Below are 15,161 nucleotides of genomic sequence, written 5' to 3' on the forward strand. Positions count from 1 at the left end.
AAGCCACCTGGATTCCTGGTCACACAGACCCAGCCTTGGGGCCGGTCCAGCTCCTATGAGCCGACGCAGTGGGTGACTCTGGTCGAGTCACACAACCTTTCTGAGCCTCAGTTTCTTCATCTGCAAAATGGACATAGCATCACCCACCCCATAGGAGGGACCAACTGGGATGGAGGATGGGAAAGTTGCTTGAAAAACACAAATGCAGAAGAAACAATACCCACTATCCTCCCCAAGCCAGGAAAGGGGAAGAGCGAGCTGGGAACCCTGAGAGTGAGTCTAGCCGCGGTGTTTTAGGCGCCGCTGTGGAGCAGGCTCCCTGCTGGCTGCTCTAGTCCTGCATCTCATTCCATCCCAGGGCTTCTTTGTGAGGAGGGGAAACCGAGGCCCCAGCCAGTGCGGGGTCCTGTGGCCGAGAGGGACAGGGCTGGGATTTGAGCCTCCCCTTCTGTACGTGCTGCCGCCTGGGCTGAGTCAGTCCCGCCGCCCCCTGGGCCTCGATGTCCCCATCCAGCACTGAGCTGGTGTTTCCCAGCTGGTGGTTCTCAAATGGTGCTGGGTGCAAGCCTGGGGGTAGGGATGGGGGTGGGGGCTGGGGGGAGAGTAAGCTGAGCACGGAGGAGCGATTTTTTTTTTTGCGGTACGCGGGCCTCTCACTGTTGTGGCCTCTCCCGTTGCGGAGCACAGTCTCCGGACGCGCAGGCTCAGCGGCCGTGGCTCACGGGCCCAGCCGCTCCGCGGCATGTGGGATCTTCCCGGACCGGGGCACGAACCAGTGTCCCCTGCATCGGCAGGCGGACTCTCAACCACTGCGCCACCAGGGAAGCCCGAGGAACGATTTTTTGATGGCAACACGTGTGTTCAAGGGAAAGGCTGATTCTACTCTTGCGGGGGGGCGGGGGTCCACACGGGATGTCCTACTGTCAATCGCCCCCCACAATGACGATTTCTGCTGGTTGGCGACGGCCAGGGGTGTGGGGAGCCCTGCAGCAGGCCGGGCCCTCTCTGTAAGTCTGGGCTCTGTGACTCCCCCCACCCGGGGCCCCTGCCTTGACAGCCCTCCCCGTGGCCCTGTCAGTGCCCCCCCAGGTGCAGCCGGGCCCGCGGCTCCTGAAGGCACTGGTGGGGGAGGCTCTGGACCTGAACTGCGTGGCCGAGGGCAACCCGGAGCCCCAGCTGACCTGGTCCAAGGATGGGGTGGCCCTGCGGGGCGGGGGGCCCAATGGCTCCGTCCACTTCGTGGCCATCCGAACCTCGGACGCTGGGACGTACCGCTGTGAGGCCTCCAGCAGCGCTGGGGTGGATGCCTGGGAGCTGGAGCTCAGGGTGCTGGGTGAGTCTCCCCTGAACCCCAGAGCTTACCTCCCCACTCCTTCCCCAGCAGCAGCTTGGGCTTCTGAGCTGCTGGACCCCTTCCTTCCGCCCAGCCCCCAAAGCCGTGTCGGGCCGCTTTTGCCAGCCCGGGGGGGGCTCCGTCCTCGGGGTGGGGTGCAGGCGCCGTGAGGTGGTGATTGAAGAGCAACGGGCCAGCTCCTCCCACTTTCCTGCTGGACAACCATCGGCCAGTCATTTACACTCTCTGACCCTGTAACATGGGTCCAGTAACATGTGAGGGGTCAGTGAGAGAATGCGTGTGAAGTGCCCGGTGCATAGAAAGTTCTGGATCCCTGGTGCTAGCATTTTCACTATGATGAATTTGAAACACACTCAGAGAAGGCAGGGCAGGACGATCCTGAGCTCAGCCCCCCAGCCCGCGGGGTCGTGCGTGGCACTGTTCCGTGGGCCACCCTGCAGGGGGTGAGCTGGTGCCACGGCCCTGACTCTCCCCGAGGCTGCGGGCTGGAACGCGGGGCTTGTACCCCCTTATTCCAGCTGGGGTTCTGGATGGGAATGCCCCCTCCACCAGCCCTGGGCTCCTGGTCGGGGGAGCACCAGGCCTTGGGTTTGGGTGTGTGACTGTGGCCGCGTTACCTTCCACCAGAGCCGCCGTACTGGGGGGCCGATGAGACCAGTGGCCTGCTGGAGAGGGTAGCAGGAGAGAACGCCAGCTTGCCGTGCCCTGCCAGAGGTGAGGCTGGGCCCTGGGCCCTGGGCTGGGAGGGGGAGAAAACCCACCCGTGTTTCAGCGCCCGCGGTCACTGTGGGCAGTGCGCGTGGCTGTGGAGGCTTGTGGGGTCCCCGCTCCTGTCCAGGACCATGCCAGGAACTCCATCCCATCAGCAGCCCTATAGGATGGGTATTAGCATTAGCTCTTTTTTTTTTTATTAGGGGCAATTTAGGCCCAGAGCGGTTAAGAGGGTTGCCTGAGGTCACAGCCAGAAGGTGATGTAACTCAGGGAGTATAATCTGCTTTAACCCCAGCCCCGAGTGCCCGTTAAACCCTGGGCCCCTCTGCGCCTGGGGATTGTAACAGCTGGGGCTGAGGAAGGCCCCAGGGTCCTAGGATCGGTGCTTGGTGGCCCCTGCCTCTCCCCAAGCCCCAGGCTTTCTCACAGGGCATGGATTCACGCAGTCCTGGGCAAACCAGTCCTTTGGGACCCCCTTTGGGCTACAGCACAGTGTGGGATGGAGGTAGCCACCCCGGGTCAATTGCCCGGTGCCGGGCAGTTCACACCTCCTTTCTGAGCCTCAGTTTTCTCAGCTGTCCAGTGGGGTCACACCTGTCCCTCCGCACAGGCCCAGTGGGCCCAGTGGACGGCAGGAAGTTTAGGCCCCAGCACCGTGCCTGGCACATAGTAGGAGCTTGCGGAAACGTGTGGAATGGATTCTACTGTTCTGTGAAATCTCGCTGCGGCACCCGGTGGATCCCACTGGCTGCCAGAGTCGCTTCTGGCTGTGGGTCAAAATGGCCAAAATGTCTCCCCTGTGCATAGATGATGCTCTCTAGAAGGGCAGGTGTCTGGGTGTCTAAGAAGCAAGTGGTAGCTTACAAAAAGCCTGGCAGGAGCCAGGAGAGCTGGTTGTAGTCTGCGCTGCACCTCCTCATGCCATGGGATCCAGGGAAGCCCTTGGAATGGGACAGAGCTAGGGCCAGGTAGGAGGCAGGTGGGAGCAGACCACCTGGAGGGGCCATCGTCCCGCTCTTGACCAGGGCGCCACCTTGTGTCAGTATCTGGTAACAGCAAGGAACCTGTAGGGCCCTCCCGGGACGTGGGAGGTAGGAGGTGGGACCACCAGCCCCGGCCTCCTGCCCTGATACCCCACAGTCACTCACAACCCCAGCATCAACCCTGGTCAGCCAGGGGCCTGTCCTCTGAGCCTGGCTTCAGCCAAGTCAGCATAAGCCAGGTCCCCTCCATCACAACTGCCTGTCCCCGCCCCGCGTCCCACCCCACCCCCCTTGGCCTTCTCTCTTTCAAGCAGGTGGCTGCCCGGTGGGCAGTGTTGGGCACTGGTATTCACCAGCCATGTGACCTTGGGCTCGGAGGGCTCTGAGGGAGAAAGGAGAAAGCCTGGAGCACAGAGGGCGTGACCCATGGGAGCCCTGGTACCTGCAGTGGGTGGCGCTACCCGCCTCCTCCTCGTGGGGTGGGACAGAGGCCAGGATTTTGGACATTGTTCCTCTCTTGGTCTCTGTAAAATGGGAGTGGAGGCAAGATGAGGGGTTTTTCAGCAATAGCCCTGAGTCCCTGGAGTCTTCCCATCACAGAGCAGTGGTGCAGTTCTCTGTGGTTAGAGCTCATTTAGGAGTTAGATGTTTGCATTAAAAAAAAAAAAAAAAAGCTTCCAGGGTTCAAAACTCAATACCCCTCAGGGCTGGCAGCTCTGAAGTCCTGGTCTCTGGGTGGCGGGAGCACGGGCTGGGGCCTTTGGGAAAAGATGAGGAACTGGGAGGGGCATGTGTGTGTCTGTGGGCTGTATGTGTGTGTGTTGTGTGTGTGTTCACACCTGTGTCTCCATGCTGGGGAGCAGCTGGGACACTCCAGCAGGCATCCTGGGCAGACACAGAGGAAACGGCAGAGGGTTCTATGAGAAAACAGACACAGGGGATTAAGTACCCAAAGATCGCAGAGCATGGGTGGCCCTCCTTTTCCCTCAGGGCCAGCGGGCAGAGCCCCCAGCACTTAAGCAGGAGCAGTCAGTACAGGGTGGGGGGGGGCAGGGGCCCTCCCGAACGAGACGACACCCCGGATGCCCCGGATGTGCCGCATCTTGATCGCAGCCCCATTCCCCCCAGATAGGGTGTCTCACCCCTCCCTCCAAAGGTGAGGATAAAAGAGCAAGTGAGGCAGAGAGAACGTGCTTATAGAGAGCCCCGAGCTGCCAGGGGAGTCGGCAGATCAAGTGGGGGTGTGGTGCGTGATAACTGGTATTTAGCAACGATTATGACCCCAATGGGGAGTGATGGAAGGGCTGCAGGCTGCCTGCCCTGCAGGCAGGGCAGTGGGTAAGGGCTGCCCTTGTCCTGAGATCACTCAGCAAGTCTGCAGAGTTGGGGCTCACGTGACCCAGGCCCCGCTGCGACCACTGGGCGCCATGCCTCATGGGCACGTGTGCTGCTTGGAATGCTGGGTCATTCCTTCAACACCGATCTGAGGACCTACTGTGTGCCCTGGCCCAGTGGGGCAGCTGTTCATCCCGCACCCACCGTGCGCAGGGCCGTGTGAGCCGACAGCCTGGTGGCAGAGCCAGACGCTGCACAGTCCGACGTGAGGAGTGTCGGAGAAGGGCCTCCAGGGGGACTGCGGCGCTCACGGTGGGGCTAGGGGTGTGTGGCCAGCGGTGTCCGCCTCATGCCTGTGAGGGGAAGCACAGGCCCGGTCCACCTGGGGCCTCCACCGTTTATGCGCGGATCCGATGGGACAATATGGGTACTGAGCATGGCGGACTCATTCATTCAGGTAGCACCTGCTGTGTGCCAGGCGCTGGGCTTGCAGCTGGGGGTGCAGCAGGGAACAAAGCAAAGACTTCGGACCTTGTGGGGGGAGACAGACAATAAGCCAAAAAAAAAAAAAGCCTAAAAAAGTGCATCTTATGTACATTAGAAAGTTGGAGATGGCAGGCAAAAGAGAAAACACAGGGCAGGTGAGGGGGTTGGGAGTGCAGACGAGGTGGGGCCTCTGCGAGGGGAACCAGAAAAGGCTCTGGCCCCTGTGCCTGTGGCCCTCGGGTCGCTGGGAGGCCACGTGGACGCACAGCACTGGGTGGGGAGGTGGCAGGTGTGTGAGCAGCTGCTGCTCCTCTAGCCTGGGGAGCAAGGAGGTACCTGAGACCTCCCCCGCACCCCGAGGGTCAGCATCACTTGCACGGGGGTGGGGGCAGTGTGGGTGTGGACAGGGAAGGGGACAGGCTTTCATGCTGATGACTCTGTGCCCTCTCAGGGACGCCCAAGCCGCAGATCACGTGGCGGAAGGGCCCGTCCTCGGAGCCCCTGCGTGGCCGGCCGGGCCTGGCAGTGCTGGATGAAGGCTCTCTGTTTCTGGCCTCGGTCTCTCCCACCGACGGTGGAGACTACGAGTGTCAGGCCACCAACGAGGCGGGCTCCGCATCCAGGAGAGCCAAGCTGGTAGTCCATGGTGAGCAGGGACCCCAGAGCTGGGGAACGGCTTGTACACACCTCCCAGTGGTACGCATGGATGCCTGGGTGGGGCAGCGCCAGCTCCCCAGCCTGAGAGCTCACCGCAGGGGAGGCCACAGGTCCCTGCCCTCCCCGACCCCGTGCTTGTTGGGGAGGGCTTGAGGGTGTTAGGAAAGTGGCAGGTTGCATGGGCGTCCCCTTCCCCAGAGAGACCCCCACGGATACAGTGTAAGGAGAAGAACCTGGAACTCCACAAATGGCTCTAAAATGGTCTAGTGAATTTATTTTAGAAAGCTCACTGAGGGCAGATGAGAGTCCCAGAGCCCACCTCCCACTGAAGCTGCTGAAACTACCCAAGGTTCCTGTTCTTCCCTGCAGCAGGAAGAGCTTCCCACAGCTCCCGCCCCTGGTGCTGTGTGCAGGGGGAGGGGAGCCCTTCTCCTCAACACGGGCTCAGGGAGGGGATGGGAGAAGCAGTTTTATGGTTCCCGGGAAGTTTGTTTCAAAGACATACCTAGGCCCCATCTTCAGAGATTCTGACTCGGGGCGGGGGAGGGTACCCCCCTAGGTGACCATGACAGCGGTTTGGGTGTACAGCCAGATGGATCCCCGGGGGTCCCGCATCTTACAAAGCTGGATGTCAGAGCCCGTAGACAGTTCCTGGGCACGACCAGCGCGAGGTCCCAGGGCGAGGCCGCTGTGGCCATTCCCAGGTCCGCGTGGCTCCTGATGGCCACATCAGGGGCTGGGGCGGGCATCCTGGAACCCCAGGATCTGGGGAAGGGCGGGAGTTGGGGCTGCCCGTCCAGGTGGGGAAGAATGCCCCAGGAGGGGTCCGGGTGGCCGTGGCTGTCCTGGGAGGGGGCAGCTCCTCTGCTTCTCTTTGCTCCCAAGTGCCCCCCAGCATCCGGGAGAACGGGCACAGGGCCAACGTGTCAGGCATGGCCGGGCAGTCCCTGACGCTGGAGTGTGACGCAAATGGCTTTCCAGCCCCCGAGATCACATGGCTCAAGGATGGGCAGCAGGTGGGTGTCCCCTGGAGTGGATGGGCTGTGGGTGGGATTTGGATAGGGTACAGACCTTCTGGACGGGTTCCTGCATGTGCCAGGTGTGGCGGGGAGGTGTGACAAGTGGCAGTTGTCTTTGGGGATGCACTGGGACTCAGGGCCATGGAAGACCGTGGGCCCACGATGAAGCCTGAGGGGCTGCCTGGTGGAGAGGGCACGGCACCGTTATGGGAATCAGAAACCCTGGGTTCCGGTCACCAACCAGCTCCCTGGGCCTCAGTTTCCTCATTGCTGATGGGGGATGCGGGGTAGCCAGACCCCACTCACGAGCTCCCTCTGCCCTCTTCTGCCCAGATCCCCGAGGTGGGCAGCCACCGCCTCCTGGACGGGGCCCGGGCCCTCTACTTTCCCAGGATCCAGGAGGGCGATTCTGGCCTCTACTCCTGCAGGGCCGAGAACCAGGCTGGGACTGCGCAGAGGGACTTCGATCTCCTTGTGCTCAGTGAGTGAGGCCGAGCCCTCCCAGCTCCCAAGTGTGTCTGGCCCTGCAACCCCTCCCCTTTTAGGCGGGGCGGGGGAGGGAAACTACCGGCTGGGAGCCGGGGGCATAGAGGGGCGCATGGCAGACCTGGTCCCTGTCTTCACATAACTATGGGGGCAGACATTGGACAATCACATCATTAGCCTTGTAATGACATTATGCATTATGATGTGCTGCGAAAGAGCGCTGCCGGCAGCTGAGGACGCACAGAGCAGGGGCCGATCCAGCCAGGGGTTTGGGGGAGCTTCCCATGAGGGCCGGGTAGGAGAAGGGAAGGGTGACCAGGCAGGGGTCCTGCACGTGCAAAGGCCCTGCAGCAGGCGGGGCTTGTAGGGGTTGAGGATTTTTCTCCCCCCACCCTTTCTCGCCCCCAGTCCCACCTTCCGTGCTTGGAGCCGAGGCCCCTCAGGAGGTGCTGGGCCTGGCTGGTGTAGGGGTGGAGCTGGAGTGCCAGACCTCGGGGGTCCCCACGCCCCAGATGGAATGGACCAAGGATGGGCAGTGAGTGACCCCCGACGGGTAGTGTTGGGGTGGAGCCTCGGCCTGGGCTGGTGGAGAGGGCCTCTGGGGAGAGGGAACTCTGCAGGGTTAGAGCTCGACAGGCATTGCACGAGCCAGCCAGGGCCCAGGCAGAGGGCGGTGTGGGGCACATCCACCCCCCAGCCTGAGATCGCCCAGGTGAGACCCTGCTTTCAAATGGCAGGGTTTTCTCATCACTTAGCCAGCCTTCCTTTCACTTCTAAAATGTTTTCAAAGGTGTCTTTTAAGGTATTTTAAATTTTAAGGAATCAATATGATGTTTACCATTCCAAAGTGCACAATTCAGTACGCTGTGTTCAGTACTAAACACAGGTACATCCACAGTGTTGCGCATCCGTTGCCTCTATCTGGTTCCAGAACATTTCATCACCCCCACAGGAGGCCCTATACTCATTAGCACTCACTGCTCTGTTCCTCCCTCGCCCCAGCCCCTGGCAACCGCTAACCTCCGTCTCTGTGAACGTCCCTGTATTTCATATAGATTTCATGCAGTCATACGTATGTAGTCTTTCGTGTCTGGCTTCTTTCACCTAGCACAGTTTTCAAGGTTTTTTCATGTTGTAGCAGGTTTCAGTACTTCGTCCCTTTTAATGGCTGAATAATATTCCGTTGTAGGGATGAACCACTTTTTGTTTATCTGTTTATCCATTGATGGGCACTTGGGTTGTTGTACCTATCAGCGACTGTGAATCTTCCAGGCTTCCGTTTCCCAAGCAGCAGGCTCCCCTCTGTGTAGCCTGCCCCTGCCAGCTGGCCTTACTGACAATCTTGACCATCTTTCCAGACCTGTCCTTCCGGGGGACCCTCGAATCCAGCTGCAGGAGGACGGCCAGGTTCTCAGAATCACCACCAGTCACCTGGGGGATGAAGGGTGGTACCAGTGCGTGGCCTTCAGCCCAGCCGGCCAGCAGGCCAAGGACTTTCAGCTCAGAATCCACTGTGAGCCCAGCCCCTTCCCGGCCCCCACCACGGGCTGCCCACTGCATGGAGGGAAGACGAGGGCACAAACGGGGGCCTATGAGGAGCGAGCCCCCGGTTCAGTAAAGCTGGGGGGGGGCGGTGGGGTGGGGTGGACCGGGAAGAACAGAGGGAATCCGGCCCAATGTTTCCCAGATCCCACTGTCCCCATCTGAGCTTCACAAGTTTTCCTATTCCTGATACCACTCAGAATGATTGTTTAAATCAAGTCACTTTTCTTTACACCGAAACTCATTTATGTAAAAGGATGCGTAACACATCAAAGGGAAGTAGGAACCAGGGCTGCTTGGCCTTCGTGGGAGGAAGCTGTGAAAACAAATGCAACCAAAGAGGGATTTTGGAAACCCTTAGGCGTGAGCTGCCTGCATGTGGTAAAAAGGGCAGGGTAGAAAGTTCTAGAAAGGTTACGAACATAGTCGCAGCAAACGCACCAAACAGCCTTTTCGTTTGTCGTAATCAGGCAGGAAGGAGATTTGGGGAGGGTGTAGCTGTTCTGTTACGAGATGCATGCCCACATGCCCTGAGGGTCGGCTTGGGTACCACCCATGGTGTGTGACCTGCCCCGTAGGAACCCCGGGTCCAGTTCGGCCCCTCGTGTTACAGATGGGGGGACTGAGCCCCAGAGAGGGGATGTGACCTATGCGGGTCATACAGCGAGTCAGAGGCGAAGTGGGGTCCGGAGCCTGACCTGTGGCCCTTCCCCCGCTTTCTGCGCTTCCTGTGATGGCCGGGCTTGCCCCCCACGTCAGCGTGTCCCTGGCCAGTATCTCCTGTCTGTCCCCAGAACCCCCCACCCCTCCTCCCACCCCTGCAGTAGAAGCCTGTGACATGTGCGGTGCTTGTGGCCCACAGACAGGTGCATGGGGCTGCAAGGGATGGGACACCAGCCACCTCGGTGCTGGGCAGGCTCCCTGTGATTGCCCCCCGCCCCCCATTGTCCTCAGCACCTCCCACCATCTGGGGCTCCAACGAGACAAGTGAGTTGGCCGTCATGGAGGGCCACCCCATGTGGCTCCTGTGTGAAGCCCGAGGAGTGCCCACGCCTGACATCATCTGGTTCAAGGATGGGGACCCCCTGCTTCCAAGTGCCGGGGCCGTCTACACCAGGGGCGGCCGACAGCTGCATCTGGAGAGGGCCCAGGGCTCGGACACTGGCATCTACACCTGCAGGGCCAGCAACCCCGTGGGGGTCATGGAGAAGGCCACCCGGCTGGAGGTTTTCGGTGAGCGGCCCGGGGTCACAGCAGGAGCAGTGGTCAGCTGGGGCGAGTGGTGGGAGGGAGTCTGGGCCGGGATGGCCTCCATCTGGCTCTAAAGGTGGGTGAAGGGAGCAGACAGAGGCCCAGGAAAATGCGAATGAGGGGTTACCCAGGGAGAAGGGTCATCTCAGCTCGTCCAGCCTTCCTCAGGCGGGTGAGGAAACCGACGCCAGGGGAAGGGCCTGTCTCGGGGCCCCAGCGGAGCCGAGTGGAGAATCCAGGTCTCCCCCTCGTGGTTTAGGACTTCTCAGGAAGTTGCGCCCACACCCCCACGACCACAGCTAATAACTAACTGCTCTTAATTAGCCACTCAGGTGGTCCAGACCCCCTGGGGCTCGTCACAGCACTAGCTAGTTTAATCACGGCACAGGGACTAGGGCCCTGGTCCCCCCACTCATGGGTGAGCGTGGTGGGCTCTGGGGCTGGCCCAGGTCACCCCGCTGGGAGGTGAGAGGACCCAGTTCCTACCTCGAGGGTCTGACTTGTGCTCTGTTAACCTCAGCGTTGGCCTGCCTGGAGGGGCTTGGCTCTGAGGACATGTGAAGGACTCAGAGGACAGGGTGTGTGTAGGAGGGCAGGGATGGGTCTGAGCAGATGAAGTTTAGAAGGCAGAGTGCAGCCTGGTGGGGTCATTCTGGTTCCTCTCGAGGAATCAGCTCCGGAGCGCTGGTCCCCAAAGATACAAAGGGCTTGGATGCTGGAGTCCTGGGGACCCCAAAGGGAAGTTGAGGTGTGTGGGGTCTACGGGCAGCAGCCAACTCCGGGATTCTTATTCAGGGATCTGAGAACCTCCTGGAAATGGATGGAACATGCACGTGTGTGTTTTCATTATATTTTCAGTGGGGCTAGTGACCCAGGCAATGTTGAGAAGCCCATCCCGTTCCCTCATCGCCCCATGTCTCCTGGCAATGACTCTGTGGGCTTAGCAACCTGGGGGCCCTCCCCAAGGGGAAGAGAGAAGCCCCCCCTCTGGCTACCCCCTTGGCCATCACTGGCTGAGTTAGGAGCCCCCAGAGGCCGGGCCATCTGGGCTAGGGTCTGCTCGCCTCCTCAGGCCAGGGAGGGGACCAGTAGTAGGAGTAGAGGCTCTGGTCTTGGGCTCTGGGGAACCCATCCCTTTGGGTTCAGCAGATCTTGAGACCTACCGTGTGCAGATACTGGAGACGCACAGAGACAAGTGTCGTTCTGCTCAGGCTGAGGTCACGGGGGTCGCAGGGTGTGGAGAGAGGATGCAGGCAGTGTGGGGGGGGGGGGTGGGAATGACACCAAGGGGCAGAGGAGGGAGAGAGTGCTTCCAGCCAGGGCGCCGGGGGAGGCGCCCCAGAGGAGGTGATGTCTGAACAGGGGTTCCAGCTAGTGGAGGGGAGGAGAAGGCATTTCACATGGGTTGGGGTCTGTGAGGGACTTAACCAGGCTGCTGGTCCCTGAGCACCCCCTGCCTCTTCCCTAGTCCCACCCACCATCGAGGGCGCTGGTGGAGGGCCCCGTGTGGTGAAGGCCGTGGCCGGGAGGCCCTTGGCGCTGGAGTGTGTGGCCAGAGGCCACCCAGCCCCCACCCTCTCCTGGCACCACGAGGGGCTACCCGTGGCGGAGAGCAATGGGACGTGGCTGGAGGAGGGCGGCGGCATGCTGAGCCTGGAGAGCCTGGGGGAGGCGTCTGGAGGCCTGTACAGCTGCGTGGCCAGCAGCCCCGCCGGGGAGGCCGTGCTGCAGTACTCCGTGGAGGTGCAGGGTGAGCCCAGGCCTGCCCCACCCGAGTCACCTGGGCGTGGACCCCTCCTCCCACGCCTAGCCTGCTTCTTCCATTTCACGGACACTTCACAGCCATTAACCCTGGATAAGGCAGGGAACAGGGAGACGGGACTCCTGAGCCCTGGGTCTGGTGGGAAGACAGTGAATAAACAGACCGATCCTGTGGGGAGGCTGAACTTGGGTGGTCCTAGAAGGCCTTCTGGACAAGGGGCCGTTTATGGCAGTGCTTGAAGGGTGAGCGGAAGCTTGGGCCCGGCTCTGGCGGCACTGGGACTTGGGAGGGCTGTAGGCCGGGATTTCCTCAGCTCCAGACACCCAATGGTGGCCCCTGCCCGCAGTGCCCCCGCAGCTCCTGTTGGCTGAAGGCTTGGGCCCGGTGACCACCCTCGTAGGACAGCCCCTGGACCTTCCCTGCCAGGCCTCAGGCTCCCCAGTGCCCGCGATCCAGTGCGTATGGGGTGGTGGAGGCCAGAACTGGGGGGCTGGGGGACAGGCAGAGAGCATGCTTTGGGGGTGGGTGGGGAGGGGAGATGCTTCCCCTCCCAGGAGCATGAAAGAGGCCATGGAGCCCGGGATGTGAGGACAGGAGAGAGATGCTGCCTGGCCTCTTGGCCTGTCCTGTTGCCCCTACCTTCTCTAGCCTCAGGCTGACCCGTTCCCCTCCCCACACACCTTAGCTGGCTGCAGAATGGCCGCCCAGCCGAGGAGCTGGCCGGGGTGCAGCTGACCTCGCAGGGGACCACACTGCGCATCGACCACGTGGAGCTGGACCATGCGGGCCTCTTCGCCTGCCAGGCCACCAATGAAGCGGGCACTGCAGGGGCTGAAGTGGAGTTGTCTGTGCACGGTGAGGGCGGCCTGGCGTTCTGGGGTAATGACAGCCCGAGATGCCGGGGTGGGTGAAGCCAACCTGACAGACATGGGAAGGGCATGGAGCTGGTCTTCTCTGGACAGCATTCCTGGTCTGTACTTGCCAGCTCCCCAAAGAGACACAGGTGTGAGAGGGTGGTCTCAGCTGCTCACCACACTTGTCTACGGGCCTTCGATCCCCTCCCGAGCTTCCCCCCGACCCCAGCTCGCTCTCTCTATGCTGACCACGCTGAACTTCATTCAACTGTTTAAATACGTTGGCTTTCTTACCTCCAGTCCTGCAAATGCTGTTCCCTCTGCCTGGAACATTCTTCCTCTTTGCCTGATTAGCTCCTCCCTATCTTTCAGGTCTGTCCTAAAAAACACCCCTTCCTCCAGGAAGCCCTCCTTGATTCCACCATGGTTATAATCTGCACTGCCCAGCCTCTCGTGGCCATAACCCCCCACCTACTGTATTGGGACTTCTCGTTTGGCTGTTCATCTCCACTGCCCAGCTTGGGAGCTCTGAGGGCAGCACAGAACTTTCTCTGCTGTGTCCCTGTGCATAGTGCAGTGTGGGACACAGAGTAGATGCTCAGTGCACATGTGGATGGATAATGGATGGATGAGTGATGGATGGATGGATGATGGATGGATGGATGATGAATGGGAGAATTTGAAAGGGAAAGACTAGCTCTGCCGGCTCTCAGTCTGGTGCTCTTTACCCTAAGGCCAGGTATCTGGAGGGTTGAGTGGGGGGAAGCTAGAGGCCAGCCCTGCAAGGCCACTCCCTCCCTCCCCAGGCATTGAAGAGGTTTCTGGGTGCCCACTGCACCCCTCCTGACCCTGACTGGGCCTCCCTGCCTCTCCCTCTGCCCAGAGCTCCCGTCGGTGGTCATAGTTGGGGGTGAGGACATCACAGCCCCTTTCCTGCAGCCTGTGACCCTCCAATGTGCAGGGACTGGGGTACCTACCCCAAGCCTCCGCTGGTGGAAGGATGGTGTGGCCCTGGCAGCCTCAGGGGGGAACCTGCAGGTACGTGCCAGGGCCCCAGGGCTGCCAGGCCAACCTTGCACAGGGGGAGGGGCTGCTTTTTAGCGGCCCCGGGGAGCCCAAGCGGAGCTCTGGCAGCCTGGGGACAGGACAAACAGAGTCCACTCATCCTAGAAATGCTCAGTGGACCTTGGGGTGCTGGGTCTGAAGAAGGAAGGGAACCCTAAGCCTAGTCGAGGTCCCCGGAGTTTGAGCTCCCAGAGGGAGAAAATGGGGGGAGGGGAGTATCCCCAAGACCAGAGGGATCCCCTGGGATCTGAATGTGTGGCTCAGAACTCCAGCCGGAACCACGCTTATGCCCCTGCCTCACTTCTCCTGCGCTGGGGTCAGCAACAGCCCGGCCACTTGCCACGTCCGTGTTGCTCTGACCCCAGGCCCCACCCACATCCTGGCACACACCTGCCTTTCCTCCTCTCCACCAGATCGAGAAGGTGGACCTGAGGGACGAAGGCATCTACACTTGTGCTGCCACTAACCTGGCTGGGGAGAGCAGGAGAGACGTGGCGCTCAAGGTGTTGGGTGAGGATGTGGGTGGAGGCGGAGCCTGGACCTGGGGTGGTGGGTGATTGAGGGCCCGCAGGGCTGCCGTGGGGGGTTGGGGACGGCTGGGGGGTTCTAAAATTAATGTCACGTACTTAACTTCAGAAGTAGAAAATCATTTGCTCCGTGGTCGCTTTTGGTTGTTTTCTGCCGGATTTTCAGTGGACAGCCTTGTTCTCATTCATATTTATCTTTGCTTGTTCTCTTCATCTGGGGGCTCATTTAGGTCCTTGTGTATATGGGCAAATCCTTGCCCTTGTCGCTCCTCATGACTGTCTGGGGTCCACCTCCCCGGTGTGTCTGATGCTGGCTGTTCCCGGGGGGTCAGGCACCTTGGGAGGGCTGGGGAGGGGCACTGGGGAGGCTGAGATGAGCCACCCAGAGCCTGTACCCCCTCCAAGCCGGGGCTGTCCTCGTCTCCCCTAGTGCCCCCCAATATCGAGCCGGGCCTGGTCAAAAAGGCAGTGCTGGAAAATGCCTCCGTAAACTTGGAGTGTCTGGCTTCAGGTGTACCCCCTCCTGGTAAGTAAGACCCCTCCTGTTGGCTGAAAGCCACCTCCAGCCAACCCCAGTTCCCATCCAAAGAGGCGGGGCAGTGCCACAGGCACCACTCTGGCTGTGGACAAAGCAGGATGAGATCAGCAGGCCTTCCCCTTCCCTCCCCAGCGTTCCCCTCTTCCTTGTCAGCAGCCGTTTATGCAATGCCCATTACATGCCAGTCACTGCCAGCGCCCAGAGCCTTTGCACTGGTGTCTGAAACAAACCTGCCGGGTTTCTGCTGAGTTTGTGGCTTCACGGGGCCGCCCCAGGGCTGGCGGTGAGAACCAGGACCTGGAGGGCCTGGGCCTCTTCTCTAGACCAGCAGTTGAGCAAAGGTCTGAGAGCTACGGCTAGGTGTGGGTGCCCGGCAGACAGGATGGGCCCAGGAAGGGGGTCCGTTTCCTGTCCCCCATCTGAGCCAGCTCAATCCTGCTTTGCCTGGGGTGGTGAGCCCTGGAGGTATTTGCCCTCTGCCATGGGGAAACGCTCTTCTGGGCTGGACCCTGGCAGGAGGTAAGGAAGTTGAAGATACAATCGGTCATTACTAATTTATTTATTATCTCTTTATTAACTTTATTTTTTAA

At 60.7% G+C, this 15,161-nt stretch overlaps 1 protein-coding gene across 1 annotated transcript in view; it reads left to right on the top strand.

Annotated features, from left to right (window-relative positions):
* HMCN2 (hemicentin 2) overlaps positions 1 to 15,161 on the top strand; it is a 149,775-nt gene that overhangs the window by 69,848 nt on the left and 64,766 nt on the right. The window contains exons 24-37 of the mRNA XM_079927125.1: positions 1,079 to 1,333; positions 1,982 to 2,068; positions 5,322 to 5,516; positions 6,413 to 6,543; positions 6,880 to 7,027; positions 7,441 to 7,567; positions 8,391 to 8,545; positions 9,529 to 9,807; positions 11,294 to 11,575; positions 11,934 to 12,042; positions 12,273 to 12,442; positions 13,325 to 13,479; positions 13,920 to 14,016; positions 14,464 to 14,559. Of these exons, the coding sequence (XP_079783251.1) occupies positions 1,079 to 1,333; positions 1,982 to 2,068; positions 5,322 to 5,516; positions 6,413 to 6,543; positions 6,880 to 7,027; positions 7,441 to 7,567; positions 8,391 to 8,545; positions 9,529 to 9,807; positions 11,294 to 11,575; positions 11,934 to 12,042; positions 12,273 to 12,442; positions 13,325 to 13,479; positions 13,920 to 14,016; positions 14,464 to 14,559 (2,286 nt within the window). The remainder of the gene's footprint in view (positions 1 to 1,078; positions 1,334 to 1,981; positions 2,069 to 5,321; positions 5,517 to 6,412; positions 6,544 to 6,879; positions 7,028 to 7,440; positions 7,568 to 8,390; positions 8,546 to 9,528; positions 9,808 to 11,293; positions 11,576 to 11,933; positions 12,043 to 12,272; positions 12,443 to 13,324; positions 13,480 to 13,919; positions 14,017 to 14,463; positions 14,560 to 15,161) is intronic.

The sequence above is a fragment of the Stenella coeruleoalba genome (assembly GCF_951394435.1).
Source record: "Stenella coeruleoalba genome assembly, chromosome: 7".
Classification (NCBI taxonomy): domain Eukaryota; kingdom Metazoa; phylum Chordata; class Mammalia; order Artiodactyla; family Delphinidae; genus Stenella; species Stenella coeruleoalba.